Source organism: Meriones unguiculatus, chromosome 10 (genome assembly GCF_030254825.1).
Source record: "Meriones unguiculatus strain TT.TT164.6M chromosome 10, Bangor_MerUng_6.1, whole genome shotgun sequence".
Classification (NCBI taxonomy): Eukaryota; Metazoa; Chordata; class Mammalia; order Rodentia; family Muridae; genus Meriones; species Meriones unguiculatus.
Genome location: NC_083358.1, coordinates 34,878,400 through 34,897,386, shown reverse-complemented (window position 1 = coordinate 34,897,386; position 18,987 = coordinate 34,878,400). Strand labels below are relative to the sequence as shown.

The 18,987-nt window shown below is 42.3% G+C and overlaps 1 protein-coding gene across 4 annotated transcripts in view; it reads right to left on the bottom strand.

Annotated features, from left to right (window-relative positions):
* Positions 1-3,304: 3,304 nt before the first annotated feature.
* Positions 3,305-18,987, bottom strand: part of LOC110565285 (carboxylesterase 1C-like) — a 35,186-nt gene continuing 19,503 nt past the window's right edge. For 2 of the 4 annotated variants that reach the window (XM_060392218.1, XM_060392219.1), the window contains exons 7-13: positions 16,202-16,312; positions 11,723-11,863; positions 10,214-10,291; positions 9,200-9,347; positions 6,684-6,815; positions 3,944-4,016; positions 3,305-3,664 (exon numbers count right to left, since the gene is read on the bottom strand). In XM_060392218.1, coding sequence (XP_060248201.1) covers positions 3,490-3,664; positions 3,944-4,016; positions 6,684-6,815; positions 9,200-9,347; positions 10,214-10,291; positions 11,723-11,863; positions 16,202-16,312 — 858 coding nt within the window. In that variant the 3' untranslated portion in view covers positions 3,305-3,489. The remainder of the gene's footprint in view (positions 3,665-3,943; positions 4,017-6,683; positions 6,816-9,199; positions 9,348-10,213; positions 10,292-11,722; positions 11,864-16,201; positions 16,313-18,987) is intronic. The other 2 variants (XM_060392220.1, XM_060392221.1) reach the window with 1 other exon arrangement.

Sequence of the window (18,987 nt, the reverse complement as noted above, 5' to 3'; positions counted from 1 at the left end):
AACTCATGACTTTTTAGCATGTTTAGGAGGAATGTTTCTAAGTTAAACCAACTCCATCTCTCCACAGTCTCCAGCTATAATCATCCACCTGCCTTTTCACCCACCTATCATTCTTTGAACATTTGCCATGATATATGTCCTCCCACAGTAAAATAAAATCAGTGATGAAAAACTTGTGGGCTTCAGTCTCTGATACACTTGTGAATCGTATCTTCGCAGATGTTCCAGAGAAAATGGGCAACCCATTTGATACTGGTTTCTAATGTTTGTTTTGTTTTGAGACAGAGTTTCATGCATGGCTGGCTTTGAACTTCTTGCATAACTAAGGATGGCCTTGAATGTCGGATTCTCCTGCCTCGACTTCCTAAGTGCTGAGATCACAAACACGTACTGGGGAACAGGGGTTAGTTTCTAATGTATTTTTGTGTTAAGGCTTCTAGTCTTGCCCGGGCTGCATCATCTTAGGCGCAGCAGCAGTTTCCTGGTTGCCTTGAAGAAAAACATGTTCCTTTGTTCCTGTGCCGCCCTCTGCTGGACACTGGGAAATACTCAGGCCAATGAGAGTTGGTGGCGTTGTTTCTAATTGAAGTCACAGAACTGGTTGTGGGTGTGAGGAGCTTTCTGAGAAACAAATAAATAAAATATATTTCTACCACGATGGAAAATACAAATTGCTGCTTGGTGAAGAGAGGAGGCCTTTGCAAGACTTAGGAGTGATTGAGAGAGGGCCTGGTCTTGGATGCACCGAGTCTCCTGAAAGTGTGGATGCCTTAAATCACATTGAAAGATGAAGGCATCATTCTTAAAGTTGTTCATTAAAATATACCTTCAAAGCCAAGGAATTCTGAGAACTTTTAGAAACTTAGGTAGTATGTATACTACTCTGTTCAGACAGTGATTGTCAGTAAGAAGCTGGATCAGGATACCTGAAAGCTAAACATATAGATGTCTGGGTCTCATCTAGGAAGGTTTCAGGCAGCTGGAACGAAATATGGGAAAACCCCAAAGCAATTCTTCAACTTCTACCTGGTAGAAAAATCTTAAAATAAGCAAGAAAACAGAAAATTGGATGGCAAGTGTAATTTAAAGCTGGGCACCTAGTAAGACACTTGTGAGAAAGAGAATATTCAGAATTCCTGGAGCTGTGAACAGCAGACACACAGCAGCTGTCCACATGGGCTGCTCTGCTTCTCCTTCTGTGTCTCAGTCCTCTTTCTAGGGCCACAGTGTAGGTGAGAGAGGGTCCATATATAACACGCCTTCCTCTCCTCTGCTGACCACTTTATACCTCCTCCCATTGATCCCCGCGGGCTGCCTCATTCTTCCATTAGAACCCTGCTGCCCCATACCTGCCATGGCTGGCCCCTGCTCTGTTGGGTCTCTCCCCTCTATGACCTCCTGAGTATTTTCCCCAAATCACAACAGCACTCAAATTTGTCTTGAGACTGATGTGTGTGTGTGTGTGTGTGTGTGTGTGAGAGAGAGAGAGAGAGAGAGAGAGCCAGAGCCAGAGAGATAGAGAGAGACAGAGATAGAGAGAGAGGAATGGGGGCAGCAAAGATGCCCTGCAAAGCCTGTGTGACACTATGGCTATGTATGCACACATTAAGGACTGCCATGTCTTGTTGAATGGACCCTACTATATTCTATAATGTCTCCGTTGCCTTACAGTATCTGATAACCTGATAATTCAATAGCTACCACCTGTTCTTTCAGGATCTGTTTGGTATACGTGTCTCCTACCTTTGACCTATCTCTTTGTCTTTTCCAGCGTGTCCACACTGGGAGCAGATACTACCCCCCCTCAAAGAAACTGCACAGTCTTCCAGCATGCAGAGTGGAGGTCTTGGCCTAAGTGTGGCAAACAGAATAAAGCTTTCAGTCAGGAAGGAAAGGCCACTGGCTTAGAACTTTTATGTGTTTGGGGTGGGGCCAGGGTGAGCTTCTGAGGCTCAGATCTTACCCTGGCACCAAGGGAGGAAGTATCCAGGCTTTCTAATCAGCTTCTCCAGATAAGGAGCCAGAGAGGAAGGCGACCGGTGAGGCTTAAAAGCCACCAGTGGTTAGAGGTCAGAAAGTGGCGTCAGACGCCATATTACTCAGCACATAATTGGGTTTTGGCTTTTAAATCAGTCTCAAGATCTTGGCTAAATAATGCGTTTTAGACTTTTTTTTTATTTAGCAAAATTATTCATAAGGTGAATTCAACTCATTACTTTCATGAATGTTCATTTATTTCTTGCTCTATTCACCTTGTTAGCTTGCCTTGAGAATGACAATTTCATTTTATCTCCAACACCGAATTACTATTTAAACCCCCTTTAAAACAAATGCCCAACAATGCAAATAGTTTTTTTTTTTTTTACTGATTGCTCTTGGTATACAATATTCACATCTTTAGATATTAGACATTGTATTTTCAAGCAGCAGCATATCAATTACATGAATTAAAAAAATTGTACATTACTATAAATTATTCTCTCCCATCTCTGTCCTATTTTTTTCCATGCGTTCTTCCAGCCTGCTCGCTTGCCCCTCACAGACAGTCTTTCTCCATACTTTCACTCCTGGTAGATGGTACCTGGTATTCTGCTGGCTCAGTGGCAGATTCTGGGAGCAGTGTCTGTAGCTCTGGTCTAATCCCAATCTTATTGACACCTTGTGGCCCCGGTCTTGGAATTGGGGTCTTTTCAGAAATCCTGCTTCTCCCCAGTTCTGAAATATCTCCAACACATTTACCAGGACTGTGCCCTGCAGTCCACTTAGGGACGTAAAATATCGCAGTTCTGTTTCTGGGGCCTCAGTGGGTCTTCACGAGAAATATGAGAAGACAGGCTTCCCTGATCTTTTTGCAGAGGTTGCAGGTTTTTGTTGTTGTTGTTTTTTCTTCATGTAAAAGAGTTTGTGTAGTGTTGTGTGCCTGGACCCTTAGGAACAAGCTTTGTCCAGCCTTGCTATCTGCTGTCATTCTTACTCATGAACACCCAGCAGAGTCCATGGAGGAGTCTTGATGGGTGTAAACTCCACTGTGTGTTTGTAATTCTCAGGGGTTTTACACTCCCACCCTCACCCACAAGTGGCCATTAGAGCCGCAGTGTGACAATGTTGTCTACTTGGAGGTGAATCATGAGGTAATAATCATATCCCACCTCTCTTCCAATCAGACATTTCCCTTCAGATTCCAGGAACTATTCCCCAAACCTTCCCCTGAAAGGGTATCGTTCTATGTCAGTGTCTCTCTTTATCTCTCTACCCCTCTCTTCAAGATGATGCATTCATCTTCATCTCAAGACCCAACTCCTGATTTGATTTCTGAAAGAAAATTTATTTTCCAAATTGATATAGAAATATTCCCCCTCCTTGGCCCCTGTCCATGCCCCAATATACAATTGTGTGATTTCTTCTGTAAGATTCATCTTTGGTGAATAAGCATCTTTTGTTGAATAGCCCCACTTGGCTCCTGGTCCTGTGACTGGCAGAACTTCCCATTCATGCCTGTTCAGTGTGTTCTGCCTGAGGTGGCTTCTTAGCCAGGAGCTCATTCCAGAAAGCCACTTCCTCCCCTTTCAGTCTCTGAGCTTGCTGGGTGGTGGCACCAATCTGCAGATATCCTTCCTTCTGGTCATACTCTGGCCAATGGGGCAGCCCTTCGCCATTAGGGTTCCTGGGAACAGAATCAAATGGAATCTCTCAAGTCCTCTATCCCTCTGAGGTTTGAAAGGATCCCTGGCTTATCTCAGTTGAGAAGCTGACAACCTCCATAGAAAGAGAGCTCACATCTTTTGGGGCAGGCCATCCGGTTCTAGAAAATTCTCATTGTAGAGCACTATCATCACACAAAATGGTCCCAGCTTTCATCACCAAGACTTGAGAAGTCATCCTTCCCAAAAGGAATGCCTGACTACACCCTGTCCACCCTTTCCATATTTGCCACCAGCCTCACCCATTTCGAGCAAAGTTGGCCCAGAATTTCATCACCATCTTGCTGAGGTTGGTCTCCTCCTCTGAGGCGCCCTCTGTGGGGAAAGGGGAAACAAAGTTTTGCTGTTGGAAGTGTGAAACAGATTTAGCTTCATCTGAGAACTTGTTAGAAAGACAGAATGAGGTGCCCAGTCCTCAGCCACTTAGTCAAATGTTCCATTGTTGGAAGATGCTGGCAATTGCTGTGCACATTCCAGGGTACGGGCGAGAGACTGATCTGTGACCCAGCTGTGGGAATGTGTGTGTACCATGAGCCAGCTGCCTCTGTTGTCTGGGTTCATCTGCCTTCCTCTCCATCCTTGGGGTCAAAATGTCATATTCCAGAGTGTCTGTTTGTTTTGGAGAATTGCTCTGGGCCCTTTTTCAATCACTCTCACACAGTATTATTATCAATAGACTACAGAACTACAAAGGATTAAGGAGTAGTCCAGACGGGAAATGCCCATAAGGATCCGGGAGGTGGGGTCATGAGCTTATGCAAATGCTGAGAGTTAAGGCACTAAAGACATCTGTGAAAGGCTTTAAAAAAATAGCACATTATTGGGCTGGAGAGACAGTTTAGCGGGTAAAGGCACTTGCCACCAAATATCAGAATCTGAGTTGTGCTACTGGGACTCATAGTAGACAATAAGGAACTTTTTCCTCAAGTTCTCTGATCTCATGCATGCACAGGCATGCAAACACACATTAAAAATTAAATATCAAAAAAAATTAAATATCATGTTATTAAGTATATCGTAGAGTCCTTGGGAAGATGTCAGCCAACCTCCCCAGGAAGGGGAAATAGACTAGATAGTTACAGAAGGATGAGGGTAAGGTGGGGCTGGAATGGGAGGATCCAGTAAAGAGAGGGAGGCAAGAGGGGAATGAGGAAGGGAATATGGGGAGAGACAGTTAAATCAAGGGCCATTTGAGGGGTAGAATGGAAACCTAATACAGTCGCAGCTTCCTAAAATATATACACATATGAAGTCAACCTAAATGAAATTGCTGAAAAGTAAGCGGGGAGACAGAACCCCAACTGGCCATCTCTGGTCATTAAATGAAGCTTCCCATAGATTGCTCTCCACAGATTGATGAGGCCCCACTGCTGAAGACAATACCTACAGAACTCATTGAACATGGAGAAGTTGAGCAGGGACCTACATAGAGCCTTCACCCCGACATACTAGTGTCTTTGGTACAGGAATGTACTCTGCACACTCCCAAAGGAGCAATGTACACACCAAGCCAGCCACACATCCTTTGATCTTCAGTGATGCCTTGCCTTCAAGATGGCACAAAGCTTGTGGAGGTAACCATCAATAGAGAAGGAACCCATACCTAATACTGCTTGAATGACCAAGAACCAGAGACTAGATAGCCCAAGGTCCTAGGAAAAGACAAATACTACTGCAGTAAAACCATTAATAAATAAATAAAATAATTAAAAATGTAGCAACAAACTAACTCCTAATGGCATTCTGCTATCCTCCTACATCAGTGCCTTGCACAGCTACCGTCAAAGATGCTTCCTCCTGCAGAAGATGAGAGCAAAGTCAGAAACCCAGCGGAGAGTGTTCCGGAATGCTCAGCCTTAAGTGGGTTGTCTCCGTCAAATTCCTCTTCTTAGGATTTAGGGAACACCACCGAAGGGGAAGTAGAAGGAGTGTAAGAGCTGGAAGGGGTAGAGGACACCAAGGAAACAAGGCCCTCTAAATCAACATGATCAAAACTCCTACGAATTCATGGAGACTGAGGCGGCTCTCACCTAGACCTGCACCAGATGGAATCCTAGCGCTGAAAGAAGTAGACACATGTCCCATCCCTAACCCAGAAGCCATCTCCAATTGATTGCAAACCCCTCTACTTGCAAATGAAAATTTCGTTTCCTCCAAAGGAGTCTCACTGGGTAAACTAGTCTTAAGGGTCAGCTGCAAGCCTGGCAGTAAACAACCAACAAAACACATACTCAATGGCATCTTCGGAGGTTCCTTGTCTTATAACCTCATTTCAGGGCTCTTCCTTTGTTTAGAAAACACTGTCTGATTTTCAATATAATTTAAAGTTATTTGTATATACATATTTCTTTTTCCTTTACCCTACAGGTCACTTGCATAAATATTATGGCTTCTAGTTTAGTGCTTTAATGGTATTCCTGAGGGTGTGAATGAGTGGGTGTCTGTTTCTTAAGCCTTTTCCTGGGCTCTTTTCCTTCTGTTTGTTTGTTTTTTTTCCTCAATGTGTAAGTTTTTGTTTTGTTATATTTATTTTACAAGCCTATTTGTTTTCTACTGAGAGACAGAATGTGAGGATAGGTGGGGAGGAATTGGAAGGAGTTGAGGGAGGGGAGAAAGAAATGTATTTTCACTAAAAGGGAATATAAATATATATTATAACTAAGTTACATAATTTTTAGGAATATAGATAGATTGATCATGTAACAATTCAAAGTTTTATGGGAAAATAAATTGCCATAATCTAGTACTAGATCCGAGCCTTGGGGGTGGCTCACCCTCTCTTACTAATGCCATAGGTCATGATTCTGAGAATGACCATGGCTGGGACACACGAGCCATCTTTATGTGTTTTAGGACAGGAGAAAGGTTGGGGACTACCTAATATAGCTCAGTTCTGCTACAGAGTGCCAGGAGAAACTTGCTGAAACCAGGACTAGAACCCAGTCCTTCTGACTCCCAGATCACACCCGGCAGAGACAATACCTTTTAGAAATGGCGCTCCAAATACAGAGAAGAGTTCATCCCCATGATCTCCCAGCACCGTCTTTGGTCTGTTGCCAAGTACGAAGCTTGGGTAATATGCAAACTCATACATGTAGGTAGGAACTCCGGCATCTGAGAAGACACGGGTTTGTGCACGGTTCACGTTACACACCTGGGTGGCGCTGAGGTGTCCATCCCCGCGGGAAACTGTTGGTTACTAGTACAGGACAGAAGCAGCTTTTGGAAAGCCCAGTGGCCTGCTTGGGTTGCGCAGCTGGTTGAGGTGTGCCTGGGGCCTGAGCCAGGTGTTTAAGGAATGCAAAATGAATGGGTGCAATGCAGGCAGTGAGTGCCTGGATGTGTTCAGTGAATAGACCCGGTACCTGCTCATTCTCGGAAGATTGGCACCTCCTCATGCTGATCGTGAGCATCCCCAGTGTTTTCCTCAACCACGCAATAAAGGACGACACAAATCCAGGTTGTTCATTGGAATATGAGGGGATTTAAATTCAAACACATAGACATATGCACAAGGCAGAAAAACGCAAAACTTGTGGGACATACTTCACTCACGCTCCTTATCTTGTTTCTCGCTTTACCTGGGAGTGTTAGGGACTTACGATAGTACAGTGGAGGAGAAACAGGGGCTCCCTGAGGCGAAACAGGGGCTTCCTAAGGGAAGTCAAACTTGCCCATGTCCTCTATTATCTTCTCTAACCAGCAAAGATGCCTGTTCAAGCCCAAGAAGAAGACCCCTTTTTTCTGCTGTGTGGATCACGGGAGCCACTTGCTCCTTCATGGCTACCACTCCCTTGCTTGAGCCCCTAGACTGGGGAGTCAGTCACAATCCAGTGGCTATAGTGGGGTTTAGATGTCCACAGAAGAGTGGCCGAGAGGGGAATTGTCAGAGCACTGCAGCGGCCTTGTGAGGATTTGCCAGAGTCCTTTAAACCGAAAGCTACAGACACTAACGGATAACATGGAAGTCGGTGATGTACACTTAGGAAGCCATATTCAAGACACCATGGAACCCTAATCTTAATATGTAGCGGATTTTGTACTACACAGTACAATGGGTCATGTAAAAACTAGGTAAAATTGTACAGTTGTTAAATGAAATCATATTATATTGTCATCAACTTGAAGTAGGTTCTATGGGTATAGGGCATCATTTTTGGTAAGCCTCATGGTAGCCACGATGTTTCTCTGTTTGTTTTTTGTTGTTGTTTTTTCTTTTAGCAAAGCACACAATAAAAAGAAAGGACTCAAGTACGTAGATACAGAAAACCATCAAATCATCTAGAAGAGCCCAAGAGAGTGAGGTAGAAGACTATTCAAAACCAGCAGAAAATAACTGAAGTGACTGGTGTTAATAAGTTTTTGCCTATCACCAATTCCCTTCAATGTGACTTCTCCAACAAAGGGGCATGCAGTGACTGAATGGGCTTTTAAAAGACCTAAGTTTATATAGTTTTACAATAATCTTCCCCAGTCTTTTAAGACATACATAGATTGCACTTGGAGGAAACTGAGATATCATGCACAAAGAAGAGCCAAAGGAGAAAAGAGATAGTTACAGTTTCCTCACAAATTGAGTTTAAGTAAAAAAAAAAATATAAAAGAAAAAAATAAACAAATTATATATTGGTGAGAAGTCAGTTCACCAATGGAGTATAACAAGGGTAAAACAGATTTAATGCAAAGTACATAAACGTATCTAACAAATATTAAGGTATATGGGGGAAAGAGAGATTATAATACCAAAGCAGTGGTAGACTTCAGCATCCCACTTTCAGCAACGATTAGGTCATATGGACAGAGAATTCATAGCGGAACACTGAACTCGAGCAAAGGTTTTAGGCCAGGGAACATGATGGAACTGTAAAGAACAGCGCACAGCGTAACCCCAACAGAATGTAACTGTTTCCGAGCCCTCACAGAACATTTGCTGGAATAGAGCACACGCAGGCGCAAGCCTAAATCGGTGACAGACAAGCCTGGTTCTCACCTCCTCTAACCACTGTACACCAAAACAGAAAAAGGCATGACAAAGAAACTGAAGATCTTTACACTTCTTCCCCCATATTCTGTCTACTCTCTCATTTTGGACTTTCTCATCTGGTACCCTCCCCACCCCCCCAATCCTATTCCTGACCCTGAAGTTTTATTCCTTTTTTTTTTTTTTTCTGTAAGAAAGTATTTCATGTAACCCAGACTTTCGTTGGACTTCCTATGTAGCCAAGGAAGATCTAGTCTTCTTTCAAGTGTTAGAATTACAAACGTGTACCATTAGGTCTGACTTACATGATACTCAGGATTGAATCAATGCATCCTGCCTTCTATCCAAGTACTCTATCAACTGGTGTGTGTGTGCGCGTGTATGTGTGTGTGTGTGTTTTGTAGTGTAGTGTAGTGTATGTAGATGTAGCAAGTATATATATGCTTGTGCTGAGAAATGGGCAAGTCAGAGACTTGTTATTAAGTCCATGTTCTCCCACTCAACATGAAAGACTCACCTCTGATGCCACGGGACATGAGTACAGACGGGATACCAAAAAATACATCAGCTAACAAATCCAGCAGAAGGTCTCTCTTTTTGACAGGGTCATCTGTTCTTCCTGCATACTTCTCAATGATAGCTGGAATCATACTCTCAGAGATGTTCTAAAATGGATCAGAAAGTGACTACTCCCACCTGGCAATCAATGAGGCTTTGTCAGAAGGCCAAGAAGACTTCATGACTCATGAACCACTTGGGTCTTGTATCAAGCCAGCCTGCTATACCAGAGAAGATTTTCTAGATCCACTTGCTGTGTGTCATTAAGTTTGGAGGTTAGATGTCTGAAATTTGTGTTTTCCCTTTGGCTGTGGTAGAAAAGATCCCTTTGCCTGGTAACACCTGACAGCTTGGAAACTGTTGTCTAGTGAATGCTATCTCTAGCTGTTTCTAAAGGAAATATGAGAAGTAAATGTTCGGTATCTTCCCCTGTTCTGTAGGTACCTTTTGTACCCTAGCAAATAACTTTAGAATAAGCTATACCTAGGTAATGGAATGAAAAAAGACATGGCTCATGAGATTTGCTGGTCAGTAAATGTTTTGTTTTAGATTAGCAGAGCCCAGACTACCCTCTGTTCAGTGATCTGATAACAGAAACCGAGCATCAGAAAAGCAGGAGACCTACAGTTAGTAACTGCCGTAGTGCCCTTCTATTTGATATGCCTCCTAACGATGTGATCTGAGGCCTCCAATGTATAAACCTGATGGTCTCTGTTGGTCACAGAATCAGTCTTTTCTGAGTATAAAGCTCTCCAAATAAATCTTTCTCCTGGCATCTTGTCCTGGACCCATGGGGATTTTTGATTGGTGAACAACAAATGTGTGATTTTACCCTGGGGTGCAAAGTGGGGAGAGTAAAAAGTGAGAGGTGGACCCTAGTCATCACTATTTTTTACAGCCATTGAATTTGCCTGTGATTAAAGCAAGCCACTGACATTCCCCAACCAATTCCCATGATTTCCTAGACTCTTACAAGGTCAGAGTGGTACTTCCACAAGAGGGAACTGGCCATTTTCTCATTCATTCTGGCTTCAGACAGGAGACCCAACATCTGTTAAACAAACGGTAACATATTTGTGAATCACAGTAAATTAGGAAGAACCAAATACTTTTAGCCAAACTTTGGGCAGAGTGCAGGGAATCTTATGAAAGAAGGGGGAGATAGTAAGCCCTGGAGAGGACAGGAACTCCACAAGGAGAGCAACAGAACCAAAATATCTGGACGGGGGGGGGGGTCTTTTCTGAGATTGATACTCCAACCAAGGACCATTCATGGATATAACCTAGAATCCCTGCTCAGATGCAATCCACGGCAGCTCAGTATACAAATGGGTTCCCTAGTAATGGGAACAGGGACTGTCTCTGACATGAACTCAGTGGCTGGCTCTTTGACTACCCCCAAAAGTTTGACTAAGAGTCTCAGCATCTGCTTTGATACACTGCTGGGCAGAGTCTTTCAGAGGCCCTCTGTGGTAGGTTCCAGTCCTGTTTTCTGTTTTCTCCTTCTTCCAATGTCCATCCCATTTGTCTTTTTGAGTGAGGGCTAATCGTCTTACCTAGGGACCTCCTTCTTGCTTAGCTTCTTTAGGTGTACAGATTTTAGTCTGTTTATTCTATCCATAGGTCTAGTACCCACTTATAAGTGAGTATATGCCGTGTGAGTCTTTCTGCTTCTGGGATACCTCACTCAGGATGATCTTTCCTAGATCACACCATTTGCCTGCAAATTTCATGATTCCCTTGTTTTTAATTGCTGAGTAGTATTCCACTGTGTAAATGTACCCCAATTTCTGTATTCATTCCTCCATTGAGGGACATCTGGAGTGTTTCCAGGTTCTGGTTTTTACAAATAAAGCTGCTACAAACATGATTGAACAAAATTCCTTGTTGTGTACTTGAGCATCTTTTGGATATATGCCTGGGAGTACTATAGCTGGATCTTGAGGAAGCGCTATTCTTAATTGTCTGAGAAAGCATCAGACTGATTTTCAAAGTGGTTGTACAAGTTCACATTCCCACTAGCAATGGAGGAGGGTTCCCCTTTCTCCACATCCTCTCCAGCATGTATTGTCCAGAATGTATTGTCACTTGAGTTTTTGATCTTAGCCATTCTGATGGGTGTAAGGTGAAATCTCAGAATTATTTTGATTTGCATCTCCCTGATGACTAAGGACAGGACATTGAGCATTTCTTTAAGTGTTTCTCTGCCATTATATATTCTCTACAGAGAATTCTCTATTTAGCCTTGAACCCCTCTTGAGTAGTTACTTTAGAAAGCTTCCACTTATTAATCCCTCCTCTGCCCCAGATGTAAACTGGCACTTCAAAGGCCTTTTTCATCAGGGACTCTCAAACACATTTACTTGGCAAGTTTTAAGCTCCATTGAACTGTAGTCATCTGGGTAGATAACCCTTAATCAGAGCAGGGAAGATGCTGGTTGAGCCTGTGTGGAGTGCATCTAAGAGGTCTGGACATTCTCACCTTTGGAATGATCCAGCCAAACTCTTGCTTGTTGATGCCCACGATGTAGGGGACCATGTTGAAGCTCTTCTCAGCCAGGATCTCTTCAGGTGCCTTTGGCAGCACCACTCCATCCATCACTACAAACAGGGAGACATTGTCCTAAGGAAAACAGAAATACAGTACTTAGGAATATCCTACCATACATTTCAGCCATATCTATTCTTTGCTGGTCAGAGAGATTGCCCAACAAAAAGACCCTTGTAGCTGTGGCAGCATTCCAAACACAATGGCTTAGTCTAGGAGTCTTTAATTTCAGAGCTGTGAGGTAGGCATCAGCTGTGGCAAGGCAGTGGTGGTAGAGAATCAGGGAGATGAAAATTCTCATTTATCAATTAGGGCTGATTGCATGTCTGTCCATATCTATACTTGAGTGCTTTGGGATATATGGTTGGCTTTGAGAAGTATTGAACTTATCACTTGAGGTGCCTAAACTGAGACCTTGTTCCTATTTAGAGAAATAAAATACCATAGCAAGCACCAAATCCTGCTCCAATGGGATAATAGAAAATGCCACATGGGCACCATTACTGCCACCTTGGAAAAGCTGAGTCATGAAGGGAGAATGCTCTAAAAGCTGGCAAGAGGAGGTGCCTATTTGAAGGAAGATGACATGCTGGAAACATGAAGCTGGTCTTTATAATATGTGGAGTGGTGTCTTCGCAAGAACACTACAGACAACTGAAGAAAAGAGTGGACCTTTCTAAGCAGTGGGAAGTGACAGAGGAGTTTGTGTACAGGGCTAATCCCAGGAAAGCCACAGATGCCTGGCCTGGGGGACTTCTCAGGAAGACTACTAAATAGAGGGTCACAGAGTGGAACTATTTTTTACATATAATGCATGGCACATTTCTTTACAGTTGATTAAAATGCCATTGTATATGCATGATACATTATGCATTCTTTGATAGACAGACATGTGACTCTATTTCTTTGGTATTATGAACAGTGAGGTAATAAATGTAGAAGTGGGCAGGCATTTGTTAGGATTACACACACACACACACACACACACACACACACACACACATATAGCTTTAACAGCCTTGGGTCACTTGAGAAGGGAGTTTCAATTAGGGAATCGTCTAGATCATTGGCTTGTAAGCATTCTGTGGGAGAATATTCTGTTTGCCTACTGTGGGCAGCACCATTCCCTGGGATCGAGTCCCAAGCTAGCTAAGAAAGCTAGCCAGGCATGAACCTGGCATGAGCCAGCGGGCAGCTCTCCTCCATGAATTCAGCTGTACTTATTTTCTTGGCTGAACAGACCTTCATGATTTCCTGTCTTCCCTTAATGATGGACTGTGGCCTAGAGGTGTAAGACAAATAAACCCCCAACTACTTTAGGTCTGAGTGTTTCAATCACAGTAACAGAAAGGAAAGTAGAACTGAAATATTTGTGGCACCCTTCTGGCACTCAGGGCTGTTTTTGTGGATACAGTATCAATGCAGGCAAGGGGATTATCCTTTTAAACAAAGTCAAGTCAGGCTTTTAAGAAGAAAGATAACCTTGTCAGACCCCAGTGGGAGAGGATGCACTTAGTCTTGCTGAGACTTGAGGTGCCAGGGTGGGTTGGTACCCCTTGGGGTCCTTGCCTTTTCTACGAAGTAGGAAAGGAGGAGGTGGGGGAAGGAGTGCATGATGATGGGACTGGGAGGAGAGGAGAAAGCTAGGATCAGACTGCAAAGAGATTAAATAAATAAATAAATAAATAAATAAATAAATAAATAAATAGATGGAAAAAAAAGAAGGGGAATAACATGGCACATCTTATATTCTCAAGGAAAAATGAGAGCTGGAAGGGAACGTAGAGACAGAAAATTTTCAGAAGACAGACAGTAAGGGCTGGAATCAACTGGCAGCTGGGAGTCTAAGAAGGACTCTGGCATCAGCAACCATGAGACCCTCAGTAAGTGCCCCTGCTCCCCAGGAATACTGAGAGCTGTGCTCTGAGACCACATGCTTTGCCCTTTTGAGTCATAGACGCCAGAGGCATCTTTCCCTCTTCTGTTTATTTTGGGCCTCACAACTGGAATGTCAATAAGTCCAGTCAGAAATTCCTTCAAAAGTATCTGCCCTCCAGACATACCTCATCACCCCACTGCTCAGTCCGTGCTATGACCTACAGCACCGACTGCCACAGTGTGAAGCCCCCATAGGCTCTCCTTGGACCTCCCTGCCCCCTGGCTGTACAGTGCATTTCTACAGTGATCTTGGTGTTATGGCTTATACCTCTAGCACTGACATTTGGGAGGCTGAAGTAGGAGGATCAGAAATGTTTGGCCACATAGTAGGACCCTGTCTAAAAACAAATGAAATAAAAACAGGGTCAGAGCTCACTGATCATCTACCTCATGTTGAATCATCATCCAGCTTTCTTAGCTGAAACTACCCTCCCCCTCGGTGACTTCCACATGCCTGTTTCTTCCTCATTGCCTCCACTTCAAGAATCTCCTGCTGCAAGTCTAGGGATGCACAGAGCCGTGTCTCAGTGTTTTCTCCCAGCTGAAAATCAGCTCTTGCCACACAGTAAAACCTGACTGAGAGAATCTCATTTGGATCTTAAGGGAATGTCTAGGTCTCCAGAAAGGAGCCTGGGACAAGACTGTAGATGCAGCATAGCGAATGATAGCAGACACAGGCCAGTTCTGGGAGGTGGCAGGAAACGGGGGAGGAGGGGTTAGGCACTATCTGTGAGTTCCCTGGGTCATGTGAGGAGGGTGATGATGTCTTCAGAACTGAATGTCTTAGGCCACTCTCTGCACAGCTCTAAGCCCTGTGCTCTGAAGACAACTGGGACTCTCAGCCAGCTCTCCCAGCTTCCTGACTGTGGTGGTTCAGTGCAGCCTTCTTCCACTGCGCTGTCTCCGTAGTGAGAAGAAGGGAGAGATGGGATGTGGGCATAAAGTTGCTAACTGAAAGCACTGTGCTGGGAGTCAGTTAGCACTACCTCTGCACCATTTGCCTATTTTAGCTGGCAAGTGACTTTCCTTGGAGTGTTGGGAAAACCCTTCATTCATAGCTAACTAGAGTTTAATGCTGTTAAGATGCAACACCAGTAATACAGAAAAAGTTTCTGTTCTTTCTCTGGTCTCCATTGAAATCTCGGGCAAAAGGATTCTATGAAAACAAAGGCAGGGATGTCTTGAGAACCTTCCCTGTAAAGGATCACCCTTTGAGCTGTGCCCTGGGGTATCAGTTTCACCCACCTGATTCTTATATGGGGTTCTTGAGTCTAAGAACTGGGAGGAGCAGGATGGGGACAGGAAGCAGCATCAAGGGGACAGGTCCACCCAGAGTCAGGGCCCCTGCAGGGGGTCTGGAGGACATATTTGTTGCCTATGCCAGGGCAGGACCTGTCCCTCTTATTTATTCTCACTTCCTGAGTTCAACCATTTACATGTAATGAAAATATTCAGGATAAAGGTAAGAAAGAAAAATGAGAAACTATTGACTAGAGGTCGAGATGGAATGTTTTTGCAACATGTGGATCCAGCCATGTCATGAGCCTTATGCTCCTGAACTTTATAGTTACTAGAAGATTCTGGTCCTAAATTCCTAGACTGTGTTACTATATTCAACTACTATATATACAAATACTGCTATATACAACTATAAATATATAAAAGGGTTTGAAGGGAGGAAAGGAAGAAATGTGTTTACATTATCATCTCAAAAATAAAAAGTATAATTTGTGAGTTGTATGTATATATTGACAAACAGACAAAAACTTTTTTGTAGTTTAGTGAAGAATGGATCATTGTTTGGATGGGTGAAGGAATGAATGATATGCATTTATCTGATTATTCATAAATGATGGACATACTGAAAATATAATAAGTAAATTATGGATATATTTCTACTAAATTGATGAAAAGATATGAATGAATAGGATTTTTAGAAGAACTAATGAATGAATTAGTGGATGAGAGATAAATGCATAGGGAAATTGGCTATCCTAGGACCATAATTGAAACAATATATCATAAATTCTGGAAAACTTGGCTACTACTGTATTATGATTTAATTTTATAGCAACCAATATATAACGTGACACTTTTCTCAAAAAACAAAACAAAACAAAAAACCCCCAACAACTCCAAATTGAATATCCCTGAAATTCAGGATAGTAGTTATTTTTTTTCAGAAATATAGAATTCTTATTTAATAAATTTCGTGTGTGAAGAAAATTCAAAAAGCAAGATTTGACAAGTTTGAAAGATTTCTATGTAATTCCTCATTTTGGAATATATAATTGGACTACTTTTTGACATTTAAGATGCTTCATAACAGAAAATGAAATCTCCAGTTGGAGTCAGGAGATTGACACTCTTCCTGAGAACTGAGAAACTGTCTCCTTAGAGTTTATCCAGGGAAAGGACAACAAAATAAAGTTTGGGCCAAGAACACAGGACTAGTGGCAAATAGAATGAGCATACCTGTGCCAGTCTTTGTGTGATTTTCAAGAGCTCGCCCTCTGTCTTCTGGCGCAGGCAGTGAACCATGACAGCTGAGGTTGTGTCTTTACACCCAGAAATAGTAGCAGTTCGCTGAAAAAGGTCACCGGAAGCATAAGAGTCAAGAATAATGACCATATCCTTTGTCAATGTAGATAGTCAAGTCTAGCCTGTACCCAATCATCGTCATCATCATTTTCTTCTTTCCTCTCTATCCCCTCCTGTCCCTCTCTCTCCCCTTCCTCCCTCTCTTTTTTCTCTCATTCACTCTTATTTATTATTATTATTACTATTATTATGTTTTTGTGATAGGATTTTACTAAGTATCCCTGGCTAGCCCAGGAATTACAAAATAGATCAAGCTGGCCTTGATCTTCCATCAGTTCTCCTTCCTACCTTTGCTGTTCCAGGTATTTGGATTATAGTCATGTATCGCCATGTTTGACTTTCACATCTGGTTTCTTAAGGTTATAGAGTGTTTCTGCTTCTCAATTAGTGTGTTGTGACCCGTTTGGGTCAGTTTGTAACAATGGAAATACATCCTGCATATCAGATATTTACATTACAATTTACAACATTAGCAAAATTACAGTTATGAAGTAGCAACAAAATAATATTATGGCTGGGGATCACCACAACATGAGCTACTGTATTAAAGGGTCACAGCATTAGGAAGGTTAAGAACCAAGACATTCTGTATTTTTTGTGGCTATCGTGAAGGGTGTTGTTTTAGTAATTTCTTTCTCAGCCAGTTCATCACTTGCATAAAAGAGGGCTACTGATTTTTTTCAAGTTGACTTTGTATCCCGCCATTTGCTATAAAAGTTCTCTGGAAGAATTTGGGGGATCACTTATGTATAATTTGTAAATTGTGATACCTTGATTTCATCCTTTTCAATTTGTATCCCCTTGATCTTCTTTAGTTGTCTTACTGCTTTAGCTAGAACACCAAGTACTATATTGAATAGACATAGGAAGAATGGGTATCCTTGTCTTGTCCCTGATTTTAATTGAATTGCTTTAAGTTTTTCTCCATTTAATTTGATGTTGGCTATTGGCTTGCCTGATGGATATGAGAAATAATATAAATTATCATGGTGTAATTCTAACCAAACAAATAAAAAACCTGTATGACAAAAACTTCAAATGTCTGAAGAAATAAACTAAAGAATATATCAGAAGATGGAAAAATTGCCCATGCTCATGGAATTGTAGAATTAACATAGTAAAAATGGCCATCTTGCCAAAATCAATCTAAAGACTCAGTGCATTTCCCATCAAACTAGAACCTGGAAACAACCCAGATGTCCCTCATTTGAGGAATGGATACAGAAATTGTGGTACTTTTACACAATGAAATACTACTCAGCAATTAAAAACAAGGAAATCATTTGCAGGCAAATGGCGTGACCTAGAAACGATCATCCTGAATGTGGTATCCCAAAAGCAGAAAGACACACATGGTATATACTCATTTATATAGACCTATAAGATAGGATAAATATACTGAAATCTATCCACCTAAAGAAGATAAACAAGAAAGAGGACCCAGGGTACGATGATCAATCCTCACTTAGAAAGACAAATGGGATAGACATTGAATGTAGGAGCAAACAAGTAACAGGACAGGAGCCTACCACAGAGGGCCTCTGAAAGACTCTATCAAGTAGTGTACCAAAGCAGATATTAAGACTCATAACCAAACCTCAGGCAGAATGCAGGGAATCAAAATAAAAACGGGAGGAGAAGGGAATTAATACGACCTGGAGAGAACAGGAGTTCCACAAGGACCAAATATATCTGGGCACAGGGGTCTCTTATGAGACTGTTTCTCCAAACAAGGACCATGTATGGATGCAACCTAGAGCCCCTGCTCAGATGTAGCCCTTGGTAGCTCAGTATCCAAGTGGGTACTCTAATAAAGAGAACAGAGACTGTTTCTGACATGAACTCAACTCGATGGCGGGCTCTTTGACCCCCCCCCCAAAAAAAAGGGAGGAGCAGCCTTGCTAGGCCACAGAGGAGGACTTTGCAGCCAGTCCTGAAGACACCTGATAAACCAGTATCAGATGTAAGGGGATGAGGTTCTCCCTTATCAGTGGACTTGGAAAGGGGCAGGGAGGAGATGAGGGTGGGAGGGTGGGATTGGGAGGGAAAGAGGGAGTGGGATACATCAGGGATACAAAGTTAACAAACTGTAACTAATATTAAAAAATAAAAATTAAAAAAAAAGAAAAAGAAAAAACCTAGGATAGTGAAAACAATCCTGTATAATAAAAGAATTTCTGGAGGTTTCATTCCTGATTTCAAGAAGTACTACAGAGCAATAGTAATAAAAATGGCATGGTATTGGCATAAAAAGATAGGTTGACCAATGGATTCAAATTGAAGACCCAGAAATAAAGCCACATGCTCACAGACACTTGCTTTTTGACAAAGAAGGCAAAACCATACAAAGGAAAAAATAAAATATCTTCAACAATTGGTACTGATCTAACTAGCTGTCCAAATGTAAAAGAATTCAAATAGATTCATATTTACCACCATGAACAAAACTCAAATCCATGTGGATCAAAGACCTTGACATAAAACTAGGTACACTAAATTTATTAGAAGAGAAAGTGGGGGAAGAGCCTTGAGCACATTGGTAGAAAGAAACAACTTTCTGAACAGAACACCAACAACTCAAGCATTTATCAACAATTAATAAGTGGGACCTCATGAAACCAAAATGTTTCTGTAAAGCAAAAGATACTGTCAATAGGACA